This window comes from Chrysochloris asiatica, unplaced genomic scaffold, assembly GCF_000296735.1.
Source record: "Chrysochloris asiatica unplaced genomic scaffold, ChrAsi1.0 scaffold00027, whole genome shotgun sequence".
Classification (NCBI taxonomy): domain Eukaryota; kingdom Metazoa; phylum Chordata; class Mammalia; order Afrosoricida; family Chrysochloridae; genus Chrysochloris; species Chrysochloris asiatica.
In genome coordinates this window covers 18,860,417-18,885,319 of record NW_006408545.1, presented here as the reverse complement: position 1 = coordinate 18,885,319, position 24,903 = coordinate 18,860,417, and the positions used below count along the sequence as shown (strand labels likewise).

The window sequence follows — 24,903 nt, the reverse complement described above, 5'->3', positions numbered from 1 at the left end:
TCACACTGCTTGCCAACCAGGTCCCCAACTGGTCAATGCATTTTTGATTGACAACATCCCACCCTCCCCCAACTGAAAATCTGCATTTCTAGCCCAGATACACTAAATCAGAATCTACATTTTCACAAGGTTGCCAGGTGGTTTTTTATTTAAGTCCCCAAGTGAGTCTGAAGAATTTGTTAAAATCTACATTTTAACAAGACCCCCAAGTAATTCTTAAGTATACATTCCAGAAATGTCCTCTAGAGTGAGTTTATGATTCACTCTTCTGCCCGCAATTACTTGTCAACAAGTTGATTCCCATTTACAGTGACCTGACAGGACAAAGTACAGCTACCCCATATGGTTTCCAAGGTTGTCAATCTTAGGTGCGTCTTTCTCCCTTGGAACAGCTGATGGATTTGAACTGCTAACCTTCCCATTCACAGCCAAGCGCTTAACCACTGCACCACCAGGGCTCTTATGTTATCAACACACCACCAAAAAAATGAACAATTTAGAGAGTCCTGACAGGTTATCAAATATATTTTCTCTAAATAATTGCTTATCTTTCATATTTGCAGTGCCAGAACAGCATCAGACACAAAGATTTAAAATAAACTTCTATTTATCTGTTTTAAGGGGCTCTAATAGTGTAGTGTAGAGTCCTGGCGGTTCAAGCTCATCAGCGTCCCCTTGGAAACCCTATACAGGGTTGCTATGGGTCGGAACAGACTCAACGGCATTTAACAACAACAACAATAGTGTAGTGTAGTAGGAATCCTGGTGTGGCACTGTGGGCTAATGTGTCAGACTTCAAAGTCATTTGAATTGCAAGGCCGGTGGTTCAAGTTCACCAGCTGCTCCTTGGAAATCCTATAAAGGGTTGCAATGGGTCTGAATTAACAACCTGCAATATGCAGATGATACAACCTTGCTTGCTGAAAGTGAAGAGGACTTCTTAAAACATTTACTGATGAAGATCAAAAGACCACAGCTTTCAGTATGGATTGCATCTCAATGTATAGGAAACAAAATCTTCACCACTGGACCAATAAACAACATTCTTATCAACGGAGAAAAGATTGAATTTGTCAAGGACTTCATTTTTCTTGGATCAACTATCAATACTCATGGAAGCAGCAGTCAAGAAATCAAATGACATATTGCATTAGGCAAATCTGCTGCACAAAATCTTTTTAAAGTGTTGAAGAGCAAAGATGTCAGCTTGAGGACTAAGGTGCACCTGACCCAAGCCACAGTATTTTCAATAATCTCATATTCATGCGAAAGCTGGACAGTGAACAAGGAAGACCATAGAAGAATTGATGCTTTTGAGTTATGGTGTTAGAAGACAATATTGAAAGTGCCATGGGCTGCCAAAAGAACCAATAGATCTGTTTTGGAAGAAGTGCAGCCAGAGTTCTCCTTGGCGGCCAGGATGGCCAAACTTCATCTCTCATACTTTGGACGTATTGTCAGGAGGGACCAGTCGCTGGGGAAGGATATCATGTTTGGTAAGGTGGACGGTCAGAGAAAAAAAGGAAGACCCCCAGCTAGATGGATCAGCAAAGTGGCAGCATCTATGGGCTCAAGAGTGGCAACAATTGTGAGGTTGGCCCAGGACCGGGAAGTGTTTTGTTCTGTTGCACACAGGGTCGCTATGAGTCAATACTGACTTGATGGCACCTAACAGCAACAATGTGTGGGAATCCACTCAATGGCACTTAATAACAGCAACAGTAGCGTAGTCGGGCTACTAACCTCAAGGTCAGCAGTTCGAAATTACCACCTGTTCCTTGGAAACCCTATACAGGGTCACTATGAGTCAGAATTGACTCCATGGCACATAACCACCACCACCATTCACCTGTTTAAAATAGTATACATATTTCAGCAATATTAAGTGCTGTAGGATTCAGGAAAAAATAAGTACTTTAGCAAAAAAAAAAAAAAAAGACACCATAAAGTTTGTTTTATTACTATCTATAAAAATCACTTGTTACAGATAAATACGAGGGGGGCTTCAAAGCATTTGTGGAAAAAGTTCATTCTCTTTTATTTCCATGAACTTTGAAGCCTCTTTATATGTAGTTCTAAGATAACAGAAGGAGCTCTGGTAGCGTAGTGGTTACGAATCGGGCTGCGAACCGCAAGGTCCGCAGTTCGAAACTACCAGCTGCTCCGCGGGAGAAAGATGAGGCGATCTGCTCCCATAAAGATTTACAGCCTCGGAAACCCTGTTCAGGGTCGCTATGGGTCGAAACCGACTCGACGGCACTTAACAACAACAACAACAAAGATAATAGAATATTGACCCCAAAGTTTGCCTCTTAAAATTTTACATTTATGACAGTCAAAAATTATCACTAATACCAGTGTTCCAGTTCATATATACATGGGTTTATTCCAAACAAAATGTGTTTAAACATGTCTCTGAGATCAATGGATGGTTGCAGGCAAGTTCTCTCAGTGATACACTGGTCTTAAGTCTTGATACGATGCCTTCAAAAAAAGATTCCATCAGAACAGTGGCTGCCAAGGAGGGCTGCTGGGCCTGTTCAATTCCAGGAACAGAGGTCAGTTCCGAAGGTTATGGTGACAGTGTTTCAGAATTCCAAAGGGCTCATCTTGATAGAGCTTATGAAAGGACAGTTGTGGGACCTTATTAAGAAAGAGTTTTAAGAAAACAGAACACTGCATTGTTGAGAAAAAGGCCAGGAAATTTGCCCTGAGGAAGTTTTCTTTCATCCTAACAGTCTTGAGGATAGTAAGGGCTGTGCTATGAGAATTTCTTGGGAAATCTTATACTGTCCACTCTACAGCCCTAATCTGGCCCCTTCAGACTGCTTTTTGTACTCCCAACTCCAAGAAAATGCCAAAGAAACATGATTTAAGTCCCTTGAGGATACCAAAACTGCCATTTTGATGTGGTGTAAATCAAAAAGTGCAGAATTAAGTGATGGGTTTTAGGTGTTGTTAGGTGACTTAGAATCAATTTTGACTCAGAGCGATCCCATGTATGCAGAGTAGAAATGCTCTATAGGGTTTCCGAAGAGCACTCGTGAATTTGAACTGCTGACCTTGCAGTTCAAACCAATCTTGCAGTCCAGTGCATAAGTAGGAGCCATCAGTCTAGTGTAGACTGCAATTGTTATTAAGTGTGCTGGCAATCCTTTTGACTCAAAGCGATGCCATGTGTGCAGAGTAGAACTGCTCTATAGGCTTGTCAAGGCAATGATCTTTTGGAAGCAGACTGCCAGACTTATCTTCTGTGGTGCCCCTGTGAGTCTGATCTGCCAACCTTTCAGCTAGTAGTCAAGTGTTGAACCTTTTGTGCCACCCAGTGATTCTAGAGTGGACCCATTTAACCTGAATAATTACCATGAAGGGAATAATAAAAAATGTGCTTCTTATAAATTTTCATTGCCTAATGGAAAGGCCAAACACAACTCTTGTTGTTGTTATTGTTAAATGCTGTTGAGTTGGTTCAGACCCAACCTTGGATAGGGTTTTTCAAGGTTCAAGCTGATGAGCTTGAATTGCCGACCTTGCAGTTCCTTCCAACTAACCTTGCAGTCCAGTGCATTAGCCCCACAGCGCCACATTAGGATTCCAAATGCAAAAACAAGTCTAGCTGGGATTTAATTTTTGTTTACAAAATTAATAAATTAAGCTGAAAAAAGAAAGGAAGCAAAAAGATCTTACCCGACATGCATATCCTAATACTCAGTCCAGGCCCAATCATGCAAAGTGTTTTTACGCAACATAGAGGAAAGATGAGTTCAACATTGAATGCAATTAGGGGGAAAAGCCAATGCAACCATTTGTTAGTGATTGTCATTAACAAAGAAACTGTAATACCTAGATTCTCCATCTTCTTTGGAACAGTCAGTTACCAGGCATTTTGTTTCATCCTGGGGTACACTACTAGATTTTTAGTGTAGATGCCACAGATATCCAAACTCTGACCCAGCAAACAGTATGCAGAAGTATAAAAGATGACACTATTATAAGTTTGAAAATACCTTGTGCCTAACAGTACTGTTATGAGTTTACAATAAGAAATAGCTAGGATGTAATTTAAAACCTAATATATAATATGTTATGCAAGAAAGTTAAAAAAAAAAAAAACCTCAACAATTACGTTAGTTCAGGTACCCAAGTCAAATTGGGCAATTTCTTTAAATTATTATATAACGTCTAAGAGTTCAAAATTTAAGGAATCAAAATTAAAATGTTCTAATATGTGAAGATAAATGTTGAATTGTGGAAAGAGCTTGAAAAGAAGTACTTTTCTATGCCATTTCAAACACAATCTTTCATGATTCTAATGACAGTTTTTCATAAAAATCAAGTAAAAGAATTCAAAGACTCCAAAGTACGCATGCGAGACCTACAAATAGAAGAATGATTTCTATATGAGCTTAATGCAATTATGCAATCTGGGCTTTATTTCTCAAAAGGCAAATGAGGCCCTTTTCTTTCTTTTAGCTGTAAACAACTTGCTGTGAGGCATGCCATGCAATACCGTATTTTGGGAAATTTGGAACATTCATAAGCCACAGGAAAAATACTCAACCCTCCTACATTATTTTTTAAGCCCACAATGGAGCACTCTTTCAGAGATAAAGTCAGAAGCACCAGTACTTTTCCACTAGAGTTACTTGCCCCCCAGGCGGGGAAGGGGATGTTCAGCATTGCAAACCGTAGGGTCTAAAATAAGATCATTGCAAGGAGTTACTACAACATTCAACTGCCAGCACTGTCATGGCAACAATGAACTAACTAGGAGAATGCTCTTTTAACATTCAGAGCTAATCTTGAGTCTGTTACTCATGGAAATATACCAAATTTTCTCTTAGGCAGTTGCACTAAAAGAAAAAAAAAATCATCTTACTCAGAAATTTCTGAATGTAAAGATAAGTCTTTTTATACATTATTATTTCCAGGATCACAGTCCAGAACCTTGTTGCAATCAGCTGAAATTTATGACAACGTAATGAAAATTACACACCAAAGTAAAACACAAAGGTTTACAAGGTCTCAAATGCAATTTTAAGATGAGTCAAGGTTCAAATAAGAATTTGATATGAAATTTAATAACATCAGAGCATTTGGTTTCCCCTAGAAACACCAAAATTTTAAGTTTTATCTTAAAGGAAAATAATTTGAAAAGGTAAGTAATATATTTTCACTGCTAGAACTTTAATATATTACATTTTTATCCAGATAGTACAGTATAATGGTACAGACTCGGGAGTCTCTTCTCCTCTTATTAGCTATAAGAACTTGAGCAAGTTATTTGCATGTGCCTTGACTTTTCCTAATGTATAAAAATAGGGATATCAATAACAATTTCCTTATAGTGCTGTGAAAACTGACTGAATTCATATTTACAAAGGGCTAAGAATTAGGCTTCCCATACAAAATGACTGTTATTCTTACTGCACTCAAAGGCATGTTGTTGTTATTTAGTACCATGGAGTTGTTTTTGACTTATAGAAACCTTGTACTGGGTTTCCAAGGAGTGGCTGGTGGGTTTGAACCACTGACATTTGGATTTGCAGTCCAGTGCATAGCCTACAGTCCCACACCAGGACTCCTAATAAGGGGGTAGTTATGGGAATTTCAGAGGAGCCCCAAAGACAAGTAAATTCTAGATTTTTTTCAAGACCTATTACATCTATCTTTTTTTTTTTTTTAACTGTGAATTGAGTAATAGTTTACATTGGGAACATTAGTTCTACACTCATCCTATCACATCCCATTTCATTGCAATGATACAATCCCCTGCATGCTTCATTCAAGCGTTATTTTTGCTTCTATCCCATTTTTTTTTTGGATGTTCATCAAAACACTCAGGAATATACAAACATTCAAACAACCAAAGGGCACACCTGCAAGCCTGTCCCCCAGCCACCAGCACACAGCCCCTCTCCCTCCATGAGTCTAGAGTCCTCAGCTGCTGCTTCTCTCCACATTATCATCTCTGCCTCCATCTCTGGCATCGCTGTCGCTGCTTCTCTGGGTAGGGTCCCACACTCCACTCCCGCTCTTCTCCCTTGATGGTCCCAGGGTCCTCCGCTCTGGGACTATAAGATCAACCACTCACTCCTTTTTGCTACAAAACTTCTACCTTTACAGTTGTGACAATCACAATTAGTCATGATAACAATTACTCACTATTGAATCATAAGAATCTTGTCCCCATCTCCTTTCACCAGACTTGTCTATTGTTGTTTTAGTGCCATCGAGTCAGTTCCGATCCACAGCGATCCTGTATAGGGTTTCCAAGGAGCAGCTGGAGAGCTTGAACTGTCAACCTTACGGCTCAAACCGACTTTGCAGTCCAGTGCATTTATCAACAGCGCCACACCAGGACTTGTCTAGACAGGATGAAAACCACTCAGTTGGGATTCTACCTTCCCCCCACACACTCTGAATCTAAATTCCCTCTTGAAAACTTGTAAGCCAGTCACTTCATGCCTTTACAGCCTCCACCTCACCACTTTAGGTAGCCAGTGTCTAAATTGACCATCCCTATCAGCCCTGTGTACAGAGGGGATGGGAATGATCCTTGCTATGAAGATTCCTTCCCTCTTGGTTGGTATTTTAAGCTATTACATCCACAGTATAGGTGAAGTTCATCAGATTGCAGTGATTTACATTTGTTTTCTTTATCAAAAAAAATCATTTTTTTTTTTTTTTTAAATCTTCCTCTAGTCAGGTTCTGATCATCCAGCCATTGAAGATAGGTCCAATGGGCACTATCTACAAGTTTGGGTGCCCTTGTACATCTCACCTCACTTCATATCAGCTAGTCGCTTCATTCTCAGCTCTAACCCTCCAAGGCCATGTCCTTGTCCAATGGCTCAGGAGTCCCCAGGTCTCCTACTACATCTTTTGAGGTATCTTATTGGAAGTGTAACTTTGCTAAGTTTGTTTTTAGTCATGTCAAACTGTCTGGGCAAGATGACTTGTCTTGCAAGTATCAAAGAACTGTTTTGCTTAGTATGTTGGGCTCTTATTGGGAGAAGTAGCATAGGAACACTGATTTGTCCGTTCTGATTTCCTCAGTCCTGATATGGCTCTGTAGAATACGTACTGGACTGCTAATCACAAGGTCAGCAGTTCAAATCCTACTAGTCACTCCTTAGAAACCCTATGTAGGGTCACTGTGAGTTGGAACTGACTTGACACACTTAACATAAACCTCATCAGTAGATAAATTACAGTAAATAATTTGCCTGAAGTACTAGATACGAACTGAAAGACAGATGAGGCTTTCTGCTACTGTAAATATTTATAGCCTGGGAAATCCTATATAGGGTTGCTATAGGTAGGAATCTACTCAATGGTACACAACCACGAGAACCACCAATAGATACAAATCAGCCAGGCACAGAGGATTCATTTCAACTGGGTAAAGACGTTGCCATAGAAGCCATCTCTTACTTTTGCATATTACATATCCCTGACAATATATTTCAAAGTCAAATGTTCATCAGTGGAATTATAGACTGATATAAGGTAAATTTAGTTCCCAGAGCATTAAATCAGTATTTTAAAAGTCCTTTAATTAGGGTTCCTAGATGTACTATTTCCTCTAGCACCAGGGAATCTGGAGAATAGGTAAGAACTTTCCTAGTTGCCTGCAGACGTGGAGGGACCCTTAAGGGCATATGTGCCAGAGAGCTCACCTTCACATTTCTTCTTCCCAGACCTGTCTGTAACAGAATTCACTGAAATGTATATTTGCTCATTCAATCCTGACCACTCTGGGAGGGAACTGAGGCTTAAGGTTATGTAACATGTCCAAGATCACAGAGTCTAGTGGAGCAGGACTTAAACTTCGATCCATCTGGCTTCAAAGCCCATGCTCTTGACCACTATCCTGTAATGCTGTCCAGGTATTGATGCGTGAGCCTTGGTTATGGCCCTCTCCATGTGCACTTGACCATCTGGATTACACATGCAGCTGCTAGCTTCCAACCCCACCCTACTGATGCCACAATGGGAGAGCAGAACGGTGTTGAATGCCAAGGAGAGGATTGGTGCAAGAGATCTGCCAACACCCCTGGTGCAACCCCAACCCTTACCATTGGAGCACTGGCTAGGGCAGAAACACCACAATGGCAAACCTGGACATCAGCAGTTATCAGCTGTTGTGTCAAAACAGATTTTAATGAATAAAAATGAAACTAGAAATGTTGATAAATATTGATACAAAGTGCAGGACGTATGAAAGTCAATTACATGAAAATCCAGGACTGCCAGTTGGGCTCACCTGGATCAAGACCAAGATCAAGATTGTTATTGCCAATATTTATTGAGTACTTAAAGGCCGAAGACCAGAAGAGTTGTGGGATGACATCAAGAACATCATACACGAAGAAAGCAAAAAGTCATTAAGAAAACAAGAAAGAAGAAAAAGATCAAAATGGATGTCAGAAGAGACCCTGCAACTTGCTTTCCAGCATAGAGATGCTAAAGCAAATGGAAGAAATGAGGAGGTCCAAGAGCTGAACAGAAAATTTGAAAGATCAGCTCGAGAAGATAAAACCAGGTACTATAATAAAATATGCAAAGATTTGGAACTAGAAAACCAAAAGGGAAGAATACGGTCAGCATTCCTCAATCTGGGAGGACAGAAGAAAAAATCCAAGCCTTGACTTTTGTTATTGAAAGATTATCTGGGCAAATCATTGAATGATGCAGAAAGCTTCAAAAGAAGACGGAAGGAATACTTAGAGTCACTGTACCAAAAGGAAATGGCTGATGTTCAACTGTTTCAAGAGGTAGCATATGATCAAGAGCCAGTGATACTGAAGAAGGAAGTCCAAGGTGCTTTGAAGGAATTGGCAAAGAACAAGGCACCAGGAATTGATGGAATAAAAATTTAAATCTTTCAAGAAAATGAGGTGGCATTGGAGGCACCCATTCATCTATGCCAAGAAAATAGGAAGACTACTATCTGTCCAACTGTTTGGAAGACATCCGTATTTGTGCCCATTCCAAAGAGAGGTGACCCAACGGAAGGCGGAAATCATCGGACAATACCTTTGACATCCCATGTGAGTAAAGTTTTACTAAAGGTAATACAGACACGGCTGCAGGCATACATTCACAGAGAACTTCCAGAGGTTCAAGCTGGATTCAGAAGAAGACGTGGAACAAGGGAAGGGATACCATTGCTGATGTCCGATGGATCTTGGTTGAAAGCAGAAAATACAAGAAAGATGTTCACCTGCTTTATTGACTACGCAAAGACTTTTGATTGTGTGGATCATGACAAGCTATGGACAACATTGCGAAGTATGAGTATTCCGAAACACTTAATTGTGCTCCTGAGAATTTGTATCTTGACCAAAAGGCAGTTGTTCCAACAGAACATGGGAACATTGAATGGTTTAAAATTAAGAAAAGCGTGTGCCACGGTTGTATTCTTTCATCATACTTATTCAACCTATATGCTGAGCATATAATCTGAGAAGCTGGGTTCTAAAACATGGTATCAGGATTGGAGGAAGACTTATTAACAACAATCTGCGATATGCAGATGATACAACCTTGCTTGCTGAAAGTGAAAAGGGCTTAAAATACTTAATGATGAAAATCAAAGACCACAGCCTTTGGTATGGATTGCATCTCAATGTAAAGAAAACAAAAATCCTCACCACTGAACCAATAAACAACAGTCTTATCAACAGAGAAAAGAATGAAGTTGTCAAGGACTTCATTCTTCTTGGATCAACTATCAACACTCACGGAAGCAGCAGTCAAGAAATCAAACGATGCAGTGCATTAGGCAAATCTGCTGCATAAGACCTTTTTAAAATATTGAAGAGCAAGATGTTGGCTTGAGGACTAAAGTGCGCCTGACCCAAGCCATGGTATTTTCAATAAACTCAAATGCATGCGAAAAAGCTGGACAGCGAATAAGGAAGACCATAGAAGAATTGATGCTTTTGAGTTACGGTGTTGGAGGAGAATATTGAATGTGCCATGGGCTGCCAAAAGAACCAACAGATCTATGTTGGAAGAAGTGCAGCCAGAGTGCTCCTTGGAGGCCAGGATAGCCAAACTTCATCTCTTATACTTCAGACATAGTGTCAGGAGGGACCAGTCGCTGGAGAAGGATATCATGTTTGGTAAGGTGAAGGGTCAGAGAAAAAGAGGAAGAGCCCCAATGAGATGGATCAGCAAAGTGGCAGCATCAATGGGCTCAAGCGTGGCAACAATAGTGAGGTTGGCCAGGACTGGGCAGTGTTTCGTTATGTTGTACACAGGGCCACTATGAGTCTGTACCGAGTTGATGGCACCTAACAACAACAACAATTATGTGCCAGGCCTTGCCAATATTAATTGATCCTTTACTATGTGCTTTACATGCTCACTTAATCTTTAGAATTACCCTCTGAGGTTGGTATTACTATATCCTCACTTTACTGACTTCTATAAGTCTCAAAGAGTTTATTTATAAAGTTGGACAGTACACTTAAGTTCACAAAATGCTTTATCTACCTCATGTACTTTAATTTTTACAATCAAATCACAAGATAGATTATAAATGTCATTTCACCCATGAAGAAACTAGAGAGGTGAGCAAGTGGCTAGTAAAAAAAATCCAGCATGCTCTTTAAATCCTTCTGAAATATTACTTTAATCAAAGCAAGGCACTGAAGATTTAAAATTTGTTGTTGTTATCAAGTTCTATTAAGTTGGTTCTGACTCACAGTGACCCTGTTTAGGGTTTCTAAGGCTGTACATATTTGTGGGAGCAGAAAGTCTCATCTGTCTCCTGCAGAACTGCTGGCAGTTTAGAATTGCTGACCTTGAGGTTAGCAGCCCAACTTGTAACCACTGTGCTACCAGAGTTTCCTGATACTCAAGAATAAATGACTAGAAAGTAGAAAAAAGCAGGAAAAAGCAAATACAAGAAGCTTCTTCTTTTGTTTTTTAAGTAGAATGCCTATTTTAAATTAAGTAAAACTTTTGGTCTTTCCATTGCCTTGCCAAAAGATAGATAAGCATAGTGCTTGCCGTATAGTCAGTGCACAATATTTACTAAATAAATAAAAATAAAGAAATTGCCCAGTTCAATGGAAAATCCATATTGTCACAATAAAACTTCAATTATTTCTCATACTCAGAACTCTTGTCATCAAAATGTCATATTTTATAATCTAAGTCTCTCAATGTACATACATCAACTTGTTAGATGAAAAGGTAGACAGACGCACACATCTTTATTTAGTGACATATGATCACTATCAACAACTTTGAGAATATGTTATTCTGTGAGAAAACCTGATTCCCCATCATTTAAATCACTTTTTACTGTTAATGAATTTCGTTCAGTGCCACTGAACATCTCACTCCACCTCTGTTTTACAAGGCTCTTTCTTTATTTCATGACTGGAAGATTTTCTTACTGTGTTTAGGCTATGAATAGCATTTCAAAACTTACTCAGTTATAATTACAGACAGCTAACACCTGCCAACTAGCTAGAAAACGAAATTATGTAAAATTTACAGATGAGTGTGCAATACTTGTCAAACACAGGCGTATCAAAACAGTAATGCTCACTTTTAATAAAAATCTAATTAGACGTTACTGAATATTACACACAGAATTGACAAATTATCCTACCCATATGGTTAATTTTTTAAAAGGCATTATAAATAATATATGTTGGTGGTGCTATAGAATAAGCACTGGACTGCTAATCATGAGACTGGCAATTCAAACCCACCAGATGTTCCATGAGAACCAACTCAATGGCAGTAGGTTTTATTATAAATAAGATGTATCAACTGGTCAACTTAAAATTTGTTTTACATTAAAGCACTATATGAATACATATTAAATGATATATATTCATTTCGTAAATATGCATATTAACAAAATTTACATTTCAGGTATGTGGAATCATATACTATAAACATTCATATATACATATGAAAAATGATTTGGATAATATAACTCATACATCTAAATTTTATTTCATTTTAAGTACGGCTTTAAAGCTTATGTGTCAAAGTTGTTTTAAGCTAATTTCCCAAGGTAAATCATTTATATATCTATGAAGACTCATATTTGTGTTCTTTCCAAAGAATGGTGACCTAACAGAATGAGGACATTACTAGATAATATTAATATCATACACCAGTAAACTTTTGTTGAAGATCATTGAAAAATGGTTGTAGTAGTACATAGACAGGAAGCTGCTAGCAATTCAAGTCAGATTCAGAAGAGGACATGGATTGAAGGATATCAGCGTGGAAGTCAGATAACTTTTGGCTAAAAGCAAAGAATGCTAGAAAGGTGTTTACCTGTGTTGTACTGACTACGCAAAAGTATTCGACTGTTCGAATCATAACAAACTAGGGATAACATAACAAACATCGTGAAGAATGAAGAACATTGTGCTCACATGGACTCTGTACATAGATAGACAAAGAGGCAGTCATTTCAACAGAACAACAGAGTACTTCCTGGTTTAAAATCAGGAAACGTGTGCATTAGGGTTGTAACCTTTCACCATGGACTCCTGGTGTGGTGCTGTAGGATCAGCACTAGACTGTGAACCACACAAAGTCAGCAGTTCAAACCTACCAGCTGCTCCTTGGAAACACAATACAGGGTTGCTATGAGTTGGAACTGACTTGATGGCACCTAACAACAACAACTCTATCTGTATGCTTAAAAATAATCTGAGAATCTGTACTCTATGAAGAAGAACACAGCATCAGGAATGGAGGAAGACCCATTTAACTACCTGCATTTTGCAGATGACATAACCTTGCCTTCTGAAAGTGAAAAGAATTTAAAATGCTTACTGATGAAGCTCAAAGACTACAGTCTTCAGTATGAATTAAACATCAATATAAAGAAAACAAATATCTTCACAACTAGACCAATAAGCAACATCGTAATGAATGGAGAAAATATGGAAATTGTCAAGGATTTTATTTTACTTGGATCCACAATTGATGCTCATGGAAGCAGCAGTCAAGAACTCAAACAATGTATTGCATTGGGCAAATCAGCTACAAAAGACCTCTTTAAAATGCTAAAGAACAGAGCTGTCACTTTGAGGACTAAGGTGCACTTAATTCACTGCATGGTATTTTCAGAACGCACCATGGACTGCCAGAACAAACAGATCTGTCTTCAAAGCATTCTACAGCCAGAATGAGCCTTAGAAGTGAGAATGGCAAGAATTTGTGTCATGTACTTTGGACATGTGATCAGAGGGATTAGTCCTTGATGAAGGACAACATGCTTGATAAAGTAGGGTCAGCAAAAAAGGCTGAGACCCTCAATGAGATAGATTAACATTATAATGGGCTCAAAGAAACAATTGTAAAGATGGTGCAGGAGTAGGCAATATTTCATTCTGTTCTACACGGGGTCCCGTGAGTTGGAACTGACTCAATGGCATATAACAACAACAACAACAGAATGAAGACCTTCTTTCCCCTTTTTAAAATTAAAAATATAAGATTTAAATAAAATATAAAACTAAGAGTGTCTTAATTTTCTAAAGTAATTCCATATTTCATTATACTCCAATAAGATTTTTCTACAAGTAGTTATATAGAAGATACAAGAGCATGAAAAGACATAATTAACCATGTTGCCAAATTTCATGAGCTTCTTTTTCGTGTTAATTGAAATTCATTTCTAATTATTTACTTAAGAAGTTGGTAACAAATGGTAACCATCTAACAATAATATACTAACACTTAACAAATGAAAAGGTAGCAGCCAGGAAAAATCTAATCTGTAGTCCCAATAGTTATTCTATAAAAACTCTCGAAGGATTACTACTGGAAAGGCATTTCTTTTTGAACAAGTATCTTTTTAAAAAACTTTTTTCTATGAACTAGCATATTATCAATGCTAATTTAACTTAGTGTAGTGACCAGTAGGAAAAACAAAGCATGTAATAATGTTCCTATATTATAATTATCTACTTGAGATTTTCAAACTTTTAATTTCTAGCTTTCCCATTGCTCTAGAAATATCATCACCAAATATTCTGGCGAACCCTTTCAATTAATCTCCCATCATATACTGCACTAGAATACTTGTTGTTAAGTACTATGCAGTCAGTTCCAACTCACAACAACCCTGTATAGGGCTCTTCAGGAGTGGCTGGTGGGTTTGAACTGCTGGCCTTGTGGTTAGCAGTCCAGTGCTGATCCTACAGCACCACACTAGGACTCCAGGTGCTATGTAATTCCATCAAGGTCTTCTCAGATGATGTAATTAATGTGAACTAGAAAAGCTGGATTAAGGTACATTTAATTTTTCAATGATGTTCATTTAAAAATTAGATCTTCTACCATGGTGTGAAAAAATAGATTGATTTGAGAAAGATGGGATTAAGATCAATGGCAAACTTTGCCTGGTGCTAATATACTTCAAGCATCCTTCATTTTAGGCACAGCTTCCTGCCTCTGCCTTCCCACTTCCTCAAGAGTATGTCTCCTGTCTTTGCACAGATTCTAAAATATTTCCTATGTCAATAGGAAAGTCCGTGTTAATAATTTCTAAAACTAAACCCTGCCATTTCTAATCCAGCAGGGTATCTGTAATGTCTGATTAGAGCTGAACTATGCTGTAGTTTTTTTTAAATTTGCTATCACATAAACATTGGTCTTTTCAAACATGAAAATTCTTTGATTAAGGCATAACATTAAACAGTACTTAATTTCTTTCAAGGTTTCAAATTTAGAATCATCCTTCAATCCCAATAGTCACAGCTACTTCTGTCAGGTCAAAGTTTCAACAAATCCTTTAGTTGGATGCTTGAGTTATTCATTTTATTATCTGTTTAAATAGTTAAAAGATATTCTGCAAATTTTTAATGATTGGTCAAAAATAGATTGTTGTTAAATGCCATCGAGTTATTTCCGACTTATAGCGACCCTGTATAGGGTTTCCAAGGAGCGAATGGTAAAGTTGACTGCTGCCCTTGTGGTTCAAACTGACCTATAAAGAGAACAGCATATATATTTTCTAATTCGGTTCTTCCATTAATGATCTATATATTGCTACATGACTTCAAAGGGTTAATGGTAAGAAAAATAGTCTAATTATTCTGAACTATTGTTCTGCTTCTGTAAATATTTACAGCCTCAGAAACCTTACATAGAGTAGCTATGAGTCAGAATCGACTTGATGGCAGTGCTGGTTATTATTTGAGAGGGTCTCTGGTAGTGTAGTGGTTACAAGTTGGGCTACTACCTTCAAGGTCAGCAGTTCGAAACTACCAGCTGTTGCTTGGGAGAAAGATAAGGCTTTCTGCTCCCATATAGACTTACAGCCTTGGAAACCCTATGCAGGGTTCACTATGAGTCAGAACTGAATCCATGGCACATAACCACCACCACACTATGATAACATGGCCTTAAATTACAATTTTAACATCTCACAAATTTAACATCTCACCATCATGCAAAATACTATTTCCCACTATTAAACAAAACAATAACTATATTAGAAAAGTATTTTTTAAAAATTCATTAGTTTTTTGTTTTGTATTTTAATGCTAACCCTCCCCCCAAAACAAAACAAAAAAACACCACCAAATGCACCACCATTGAGTTGATTCCAACTCAATGGTGTTCTGTATAGGGTTTCCAAGACTAAAATCTTTACAGAAGCAGAAAGCCTCATTTTCCTCTGGTAAAGGGCTGGTGGGTTTGAATGGTCGACCTTGTGGTTAGCAGTCCAGTGCTTCTCATGCAAGACTATGCAAATATCTGAACTCTGAAAACCTGAAAAGAGTGCCCTTGTTAGTTTCAGTGAAGAAAGGAAGAGGACAAGATGCATTTATATATTACAAAGAGGACACTGAGGGTAGATAGTAGAGATCTGAGTCATCCTGTAAACCAGAGGGCAGAAAACAGGTTCAACTCTTTACTTTGTTTTCAAGCCATTTAAGGGAGAAAAAAAAAAGTTAACTATTTACTGGACAAACCTGGGAGTAATTAGTGGTCTCCTCCGGGTCTGTAAGCAAGGAAAGAAAATGGTCAACTAGAAAGGAGAAGAAACACTAAGAGTAGGAAGTTAGGAGGCTTCTGAAGGGAAAGGGGCTGACTGAGTTTGCGGTGATATGAGAGATCAGAAAATAGTGAATATGGAAAACAGAAGCTTAGGGTAAATATTGAAAGAGGATTCTCTTATTTGCTCTAGTACCTAAGAGGCTGCAGTGAATGAGAGATACACACTACCTTAAATTAGCCTTTTGGCTTGACTAGAGATGGCAGTAAAAAAAGAACTGGAGTGTAAATCTGCTTCTATAATGTCCTTAATCTATTGTTTCATTTTATAGCCCCATTATAAATTAATTTAGTGTGCTTATAATCAAATTTAGGGAATGCAATCTATAACTAGTTCAAAGAGATCCATTATCTAGTTAAATATAAATAGTTTTCATGACAGCCTGACTAGACCTCACTGCCTTCCATCTCCCTTCTTCCTAGCCATTGTGATGGGGGTTCTCCTGACCATTAAAGGCTGAGTGCTAAGTACTGTTGTCATAGCAACCCTGTGTAGGGTTCTGAGGAGTGACTGGTGGGTTTGAAATGCTGACTTTTCAGTTAGCTGCCCAGTGCTTACTCTATGGTGGTTGTTGTTAAGTGCCGTCCAGTCGGTTCTGATCCATAGCGACCCTGATTGTTGTTGCTGTTAAGTGTCATTGAGTCAGTTGAGATTCACAGCAACCCTGTATAGGGTTTCCAAGGAATGGCTGGTGGGTTTGAACTGTGGATCTTTCGGTTCACAGTCCAGTGCTGATCCTACAGCACTACACCAGGAGTTCAAAAATAGAAATGTTCAATTTCCTTATTAATGACTGGTTTAGAAAAGAGAATGTGACCAAACCCTAGTCAATAGAAACCAAGAAGTCTGCTGGAGGGGTTCTGGGAAATGCTTTTCTTTTGTGAAAGCCTTTTCTTAGCTGCAGATCTTCATGACTGCACATGGGGGCTGGAACTGCGTTAGCAACCTTGTAACCATGAGGGGAGAGACATCATCACTTAACTATACTGAGGAAAACAAAACAAAAAGTTAATAGAAAGCAAAAAGGTAGTAACAGCTGAATCAAAGAATGAATCCCACTGGCCCAATCCCCAGATTTACTCCACAAGCTACTTATTACCCAAATGGATACCAAAGCTTGATACTCTACCTGCAACACTAAGAACTGTAAATGTGTATCATACCCTACTGCTAAAGTATTTTTTCCTGGGAGGGTACAATCACTTCAATAAATGAAAGCCTTCCCAACTCCATTTAACAAAGGTAAAAACTTCATTACTAGTCTAAACTTTCTATTACAAATCAAATTACTTTTATACTATGTTAATTATTAGTGAGCTTCTATGAAAATAAAAGTTTTCTTTGTTCACAGTACAGAAATAAAAATGATCAAATCGCTATTCTTGAAAAGGAACCTGGCTAATCTGGGTATAGAGTCCTGGTGTGGTGCTGTAGGATAAGCATGTAACTGCTAACCACAAGGTCAGAGGTTCAAATCAACCAACTGCTCCTCAGAAACCCTATACAGGGTCACCATGAGTCAGAACTAACTCGATGGCACTTAACAACAATCTGGAACTAATAACAATCCTTTGAGATGTATGTATACCCGAGGGGGGCTTCAAAAAGTTCATGGAAAAATGGAATTTTAAGATATATATGTCATTGTTATTGACAAGTGCCACAGAGGTGATTGTAACTCATAGCGACTCTGTACAGGGTTTCCAAGGAGCGACTAGTGAGCTAAAACTGCCAGCCTGGAGGTTCAAACTGACCTTGCAGTCCAGCACATTAACCCATAGTGCCATATCAGGGATCCAAGATATGCATATACACTTATATATCACACATACATACATACACATTAAATATGGATGTGTGTGATAAATATGATGTTGTTTTTAAGTGCAACTGAGTCCATTCCGACTCATAGTGACCCTATATAGGGGTTCCAAGGAGTAGACTGGTGGGTTTGAACTGTTGATAAGTTAGCAGCCCCATGCTTATCATACAGCATCACACCAGGATTCACATATATATACTTGTATATATTTATACATTCACATTTCCTCCTTAATTAAATGCATCAAGACTATAGGTCATCAGACTATATTAGTAGTCAGCGATAATACTTCTGGTCCTTTGTTTAAGGATCAAGCATATCGAAAAAGAAGTCATGGGGATTTTAGGAAGTTTTTTTAAGAAACCAACATGAAGCCTCCTATGAGAATAGACTGTCCTCAAAAGCCGGGAACACATTTTACTGATCTTTAGGTTCTGAGCATAGTCCCTTAGCACGGAGAAGTGCCACAAAATGTGTTCAATAGATTAAAGTGTGGTGTTGATGTGAAATCAGTAAGTTGCCAACAGGAGCATAAACAGAGGATGCTATCTCTCAATGTGCCAAGTTTGGATAGATTTAGGCTTTTGAAGTTGAATATATCCTGTCCCACTATCTCTTCCTCCCTGATCATAGTCCTCTGAGCTCCCGATAGCCATTAAGGGCCTTTGGAAACAGCTACAGGAACTGCACATGCCATTCAGCTTTCCTTGCTTTGCTAATAAACGATGTAGTGGTAAGTTACCATAGAGTTGGCCCCTGACCTATGGCAACCCCAGGCATAATGGAACATAACACTGCCTAGTCCTGTGCCATTCCCATGATGAGGTGTGTATCAGACTATTGTGATCTGATCTTCATTGGTTGATACTCAAAAGTGATCACCAGGCCTTTCTTCCTAGTTCATCTTATCCTGGAAGCTCCACTGAAACCTGTTCAGCATCATAGCAACACACAAGTCTCCACTGCCAGGTGGTGGCTGTGCACTGGCTGGGAAAAGAATTTGCCTCTCTGAAATTGAAGACAATGAACCACCAATGGCCTCTTATTAACAAACAAGAGACAGCATTATGGAGCACTGCATTTAATTAACATTTGGTTTCAGATGTGAGGCTGATGCTAGAGCAGGGGGCAGTTGGGCAGAGATGTGGCTGATCAGTGAGGCTGGAGAGCTACATGGAAGCCAATTAATGGTGAGCATTATATGCCATTCTTAAGAATTCAGACTCTAGCCCTCTGCTAACAGGTTTTAGGCAAGACAGTAACATACCAGATTTTCCTTTTGGATAAATGGCTCTGCAGCTCTGTGGAGGATGAACATGAAGGTGGGGATGGGTTAAGTCTGGAGAAGTAGGAGACTACAATAGTAGAACTAGAACAGAAACAGCGAGGGCAGAAAGCCATTAAGGAGCTGTTTCTAACCGAATGTCTCATAGGCACCTTAACTTCAACATGTCTAAAAGAAAACGCATCACGTTTTCCCTAAATCAACCTCCTGCCACTCTTCTGTCTCAGGAGACAATCACACTATTCACCCAGAAGCTCAAACCAGAAACTTAAAGAGTCATTCTTCATTTTAATGTTTTTCTCATCGCCTAAATCCAATTAAATCCTATATGCTGTGATTTCTCTTAGATATCTCCCAAGCCCATCACTTTTTCCACTTCCCTTACCACATCCTATCCACCATCATTTTCTCCTCAACTACTGGAACAACCTGCTAACTGATATTGAGCACTCACTCTTGACCCTAGAAATCCATTCTCTACACTGCTTCCGGAATGGTCCTTCTAACACATCATCAGTCATGTCACCACCTTGTTCAAGACCCTTCAAAGGCTTCCTATTTATTGTTCCTAGGATAAAGTCTAAACCCCTTATCAGGGCCTGCCATATACCTAGTAACAGTAAGAATATATAACACTTATTGAGCACTTCTTATGTGCTAGGCACTGTACTAAGTCAAGAGTCCTGGAAGTGCTGTGGGTTAGGTATTGGATTGCTAACCGTAACAATGGCTCAAACCCATCAGCTACTCCTAAACATAAAGATGAGGTTGTCTGCTCCCATAAAGATTTACAGTCTCAGAAACTCTAGTGTTGCTAAGAGTTGGAATCAACTAGATGGCAATGGGTCTGTAGGTAGGTACTACACTATACTTCGTAAGATTATTTCATTTTATTCTTACAGCAACACTGTGAGGCAGGTATTATTAACATCATCTTCATTTTAAGGACACTAAATCAAAGACAGATAATGTACCTTGAGACATAAAAGAGATTAAACAAGTTAACAGCACAGAGTTAATAAAATATTGGAGCCAAAATTTGAACCCAGGTCTGATTCCAAAGCATGTGTTTGTAAGCTTTCATGGTCCCCTCAAACTGTATACTCCAAACATTTTTTCATTACTTTGAATTCTTACAACTCATCTACTCTCTGTACCAAGAGGCCTTCACATATACTGTTTCCTATGTTTGGAATGCTCCCCCTTATAAATCTCACTTTGGCCTGGATTTATTCACTCATCAAGTCTCTTATTAAATGTCATCTCCTTAAGGAACTCTTTCCTCATCTAAAGATAAAATTTCATATTTACTTCTTTACAATAGTCTTCCTTGAGTAGAATGTCAAAATTGTCCACTGGTCCACAGTCCAGGAGCCTTGATGGTACAGTGGTTAAGCACTTGGCTGTGGTTTGAACCCAACAGTCACTCTATAGGAAAAAGATGTGACAGTGTGCTTCCATAAAGATTATAGCCTTGGAACCTCTATTTGCCAGTTCTACTCAGTACTATGGAATCCTGGTGTGGTGCTGTGGGTTAATGCACCAGACTGCAAAGCCATTTGAACTGCAAGGTTCAAGCTTCAAGCTCACCAGCCACTTCTCAGAAACCCTATAGAAGGTTGCTGTGAGTCAGAACCAACTCAATGGCACTTAACAACTTTGTCCTTTAGGGTCCCTAGCAACTGAAATCAACTCTGTGGCAGTTCTTAGAATGACAGTCGCCAGGGGTTCAACAAACATTTGTTGATTAAATGATGTAGGGGTAGAAACTTACTTATCAGGTAACTTCATCTATTGTCTGATTTAGAAACAAAAAGAAGTCAACTGCATATCCACTAAATATTATTTAGTAGCTTGCAGGTTCTAGCCAATATTCTTGCGATACCAGCCCTGGGAAGGAAGACAGACACATAAGCATGTGACTAAAAGCAAAATAAGGGTAGTGTCTGTTTTACTTGTGGTGGGAATAAAGTGCAATAGATGAAAACGAGCACAAATCTACATGAAACCTTCACAATAGAAGTGATTTTTAAATCTTTTGGAAAGATGAATGAGTCTTGAAATAAATATGTTGTTGTTGTTGTTAAGTGCCGTCGAGTCACTTCCAACTCATAGCAACCCTGTAGAGGGTTTCCAAGGAGTGGTTGGTGAGTTTGAACCACTGACCTTGTGGTTTAAACTGACCCTGCAGTCCTGAGCTAATCCTACGGCGCCACACTCCAAATATTATATAAGTCATGTATTTCACTTATGAAAAGGGAGAGGCACGTCCACTCCCTGCTGGGGTACTGTCCACCTCATTTCATTCTCAAAGCAGCTCTACCATGGTATCCCCATTTTAGACTTGTAGATGTGGAAACCCAAACTGAGAGAGGCCAAGCAGTACATTAATGTTGTTGTGTGCCAGTGAGTTGCTTCCGACTCAGTAACCTTTAGGACAACTGCCCCATAGAGTTTCCAAGGCTTTATGAGGGACTCCTGGTGTGGTGCTGTAGGATCAAGCACTGGACTTTGAACTAGAAAGTCGGCAATTCAAACCCACCAGCTGCTCCTCAGAAATTCTATACAGGGCCACTATGAGTCAGCACTAACAACATCAATTTCCTTATAAAAGTAGATTGCCACGTTTTTCTTCTACAGAGTGGCTAGTGGGTTCAAATTACCAACCTTCTGGTTAGCAGCCAGGTGCTTAATCACTATGCCATCAGATTCCTTAGTACATTACGGGTTGTCATGGTAGTTGTGTGCCGTGGAGTTGGTTCTGACTCATGATGCGTACATTTGAGGCTGAACATCTTTATGGGACCAAAGCGCCTCATCTTTCTCCCACAGAACAACTGGTAGATTCAAACTTCTGACCGTGCAGTGAGCAGCCGATCTCATAACCCATTATGCCACCAGGCTTTCTTAGTACATACAATGTTGTTGTTGCTGTTAAGTGCTATCAAGCCGGTTCTGACTCATAGCGACCCTGTATAGGGTTTCCAAGGAGTGGATGGTGAGCTTGAATCACCAAGGAATAGAATCTGAGGCTACATTCGTCCCACTCCAGTGCCATTTTAAAAAAAGAAAAACACAGTTGGTGTCAAACTGATTACATACAACTCATGGTGACCCCATGTGTGTGAGAGTAGAACTATGCTCCATAGGGTTTTCAATGGCTGATTTTCTACAAATGGATTGCCAGAGCCTTTGAGTGGACTCAAACCTCCAACCTTCTGTTTAGCAGCTGAACATGGTAACAGTTTGCACCACCCGGGGATCCAGGACCCATTTACCTACCATTATATCACAGACCTTTAACCTTGTTCCTCTTTTCAATATAACTCTTTAGAACTTGTTTCCATTTTCAATATAACTTCTCTAGAGCCCACATGTTTCTATTTTTCAATATAATTCTTAACAAAATTGGTTATTTGGTTTCCCACTCTAATAACATAAATATGCAGCAAAATGAAAGATTCAGCAAGACATCAAAGTGAAGTATATTGACAGCAAGAGAAGAGACAGAAAACTACCAATTAGACACAAAATTCCAAAAACATTATCGCAACAGCATCTCTCAGCGTAGGGTCATACAGTCCTATAGATTCCACCCTCTGCTATACAACTGTACTTGTGGTGCATTCTGATGAACCTCCAAGTACTGGGGGCAGGGGAAGCCATTTAGTCACCACAGTCAAAGAGATAAGAGAAAGAAATAACTTTTGATACATAGAATTTTCAGGTCTCTAGAAAATTAATTTATTTTTGGTAACTCTGGATAAGTGAATTGTAATGATTGTTTCCAAAGTGTTCTTGAGAAGAAATACCCCAAGATCTTAAATAGAGTCTGAGTTTTATGGAAATTATTATTTTTCTGTTGTTTTAAACAAAACTTAAGTCAGTCCAGAAAAACTACTAATTTTAGTTTACATATATAGCCAAGTCAATTATAAATGTTTAAGACTTCACATACTATGACTTGGAACAACACAAGTGGTTTGAATACCTAATACACAGACAAGTATACATAAAGAATATTGAACACTGAACATTCTTAATACCTAAAATCAAACTTCCTCTAAAAAAATAAAACAAAAAGTAAACTTATAATAAATAAATTGATGGGGGAAAACATTTTTAATCTACTGCACTCACAATTTAAATGTATGTGAAAACAAACAAATCATGCAAGCAAACACAGAAAAAGTTGCTTGAATCATTGACCATGAAATTGTTCCCACCATATACACTATCTAGGTTCAACTTGAAGATGTGAAGTACTTGCATTATTGTATATAATTATTTTTTTTGAAAGAAAGAGGGGGAGGGCTTACATTTAGAGAGCACACCTTGTTTTTTGTTTTGCTTTTAAGAACAAGAGAAAATTGTTTCAGCGATTATCTTGAACAAACAAACTAGGAAACATTGAATACCTTTTATCATTTTTAAAGGGTTTTACATGGGACACTTGCCACACTGACCACATTTGTAATAATGTGAAAAGTATACTGCCTATACTTCACAACAACATGTTAAAGTGAATATATAGAAAAGTAAGTCTATATGCAATTAACTATCATATATATTTCCAGCAAGAATATAGTTTCTGCCTAAAATTCCCTAGAAAGACAATATTTTCATTACTCATATTAGAAAATTGCTTTTTATTGTAGTACGTTTTTTCCTATGCTAACTCAAATTTCAGGGTTTTTACTGAATACTCTCATGTATTAAGATGTATTATAAACTCATAATTCGAGTTTACAACGTGACAACCTATTAGAAGGAATACAAAGTAATTGCAAGTACAATTTTACTATACTAGATAGACAATTGTACTTATAAGAAGGCTCTACTTACCTGGACGCTCTTGAGAATAAACTCACTTTTCTCCCTTACATCTTTAAAGGGACACCTTTTAGAAAGCATGAGCAGATGAGCAAGAAGCTTATTCAACCCATCCAAAGAAACAGCATTTGAAAGCCCTTCTGATGGACGATAAGGTGTCTCTTTCACTGAACAAAGATACTCGGTTTTTCTCAAAACAATTTGTCTAATGTGTTCCAGTGCTGTCTCTCTGGTACTTGAATCTCTACTGCACAGTCCATCCCATCTCACTTCATTCTCTCCTTCAGCCATATCAAACTTGGGAGCTTTTTCCTTTTCAGTCTTCAGTTACCTTTCACCATTTCTCCAAAGCAGTTTGTATTTTTTACAAAGAGCAAAGTCAGGGAAACCGAGTCGTCACGAAAGCGCACGTTCGGGTGACATTTGAAACCAGTTGTCTCTTATATAGATATTTTCCACCAATCTACAAGATAAATTCACCCTGTCATTCTACACCAAGAAGCAGTCTACTAATGGTCAGATTGAAGCGGGGTTCGGGGGTGGGTGGCGTTGGAAAGTTGCAACCTTCGGCACTGGCTCTGGTGGAGAGGGAGTCTCGGAGAAGTGGTCTCCTCCGTCTCGCGGGGTCAGCGGATATGATCACGTCGTAGAGCTGTCAAGTCCGTGCTCTGTCCCCAAAGGCTGGTACCAGTTGAATGTGCTCCAATCTTGCGGGGTTTTGTCTGTGCCAACACCGCGGTCTCCTGAGCGCTTCCACCCCGCCTCTCCTCCGGCACCAGTCCCCGCCCTCTGCAGCTCCTCCCAGCGCCCCAGCGGACCGCTGAGCGCCGGCGGGGATGCAGCGCCGAACCCTGGCCCACTGGCCGCAGCGGTCAGAGAACTGAGCGCTCCCGGGGGACAGGA

The 24,903-nt window shown here is 39.0% G+C and overlaps 1 protein-coding gene across 1 annotated transcript in view; it reads right to left on the bottom strand.

Moving 5' to 3' along the window:
- Window positions 1-24,508, bottom strand: part of SESN1 (sestrin 1) — a 160,605-nt gene extending 136,097 nt beyond the window's left edge. Inside the window, exon 1 of the mRNA XM_006839943.1 lies at window positions 24,013-24,508. Within this exon, the coding sequence (XP_006840006.1) occupies window positions 24,013-24,291 (279 nt within the window). The 5' untranslated portion in view covers window positions 24,292-24,508. The remainder of the gene's footprint in view (window positions 1-24,012) is intronic.
- Window positions 24,509-24,903: the final 395 nt, after the last annotated feature.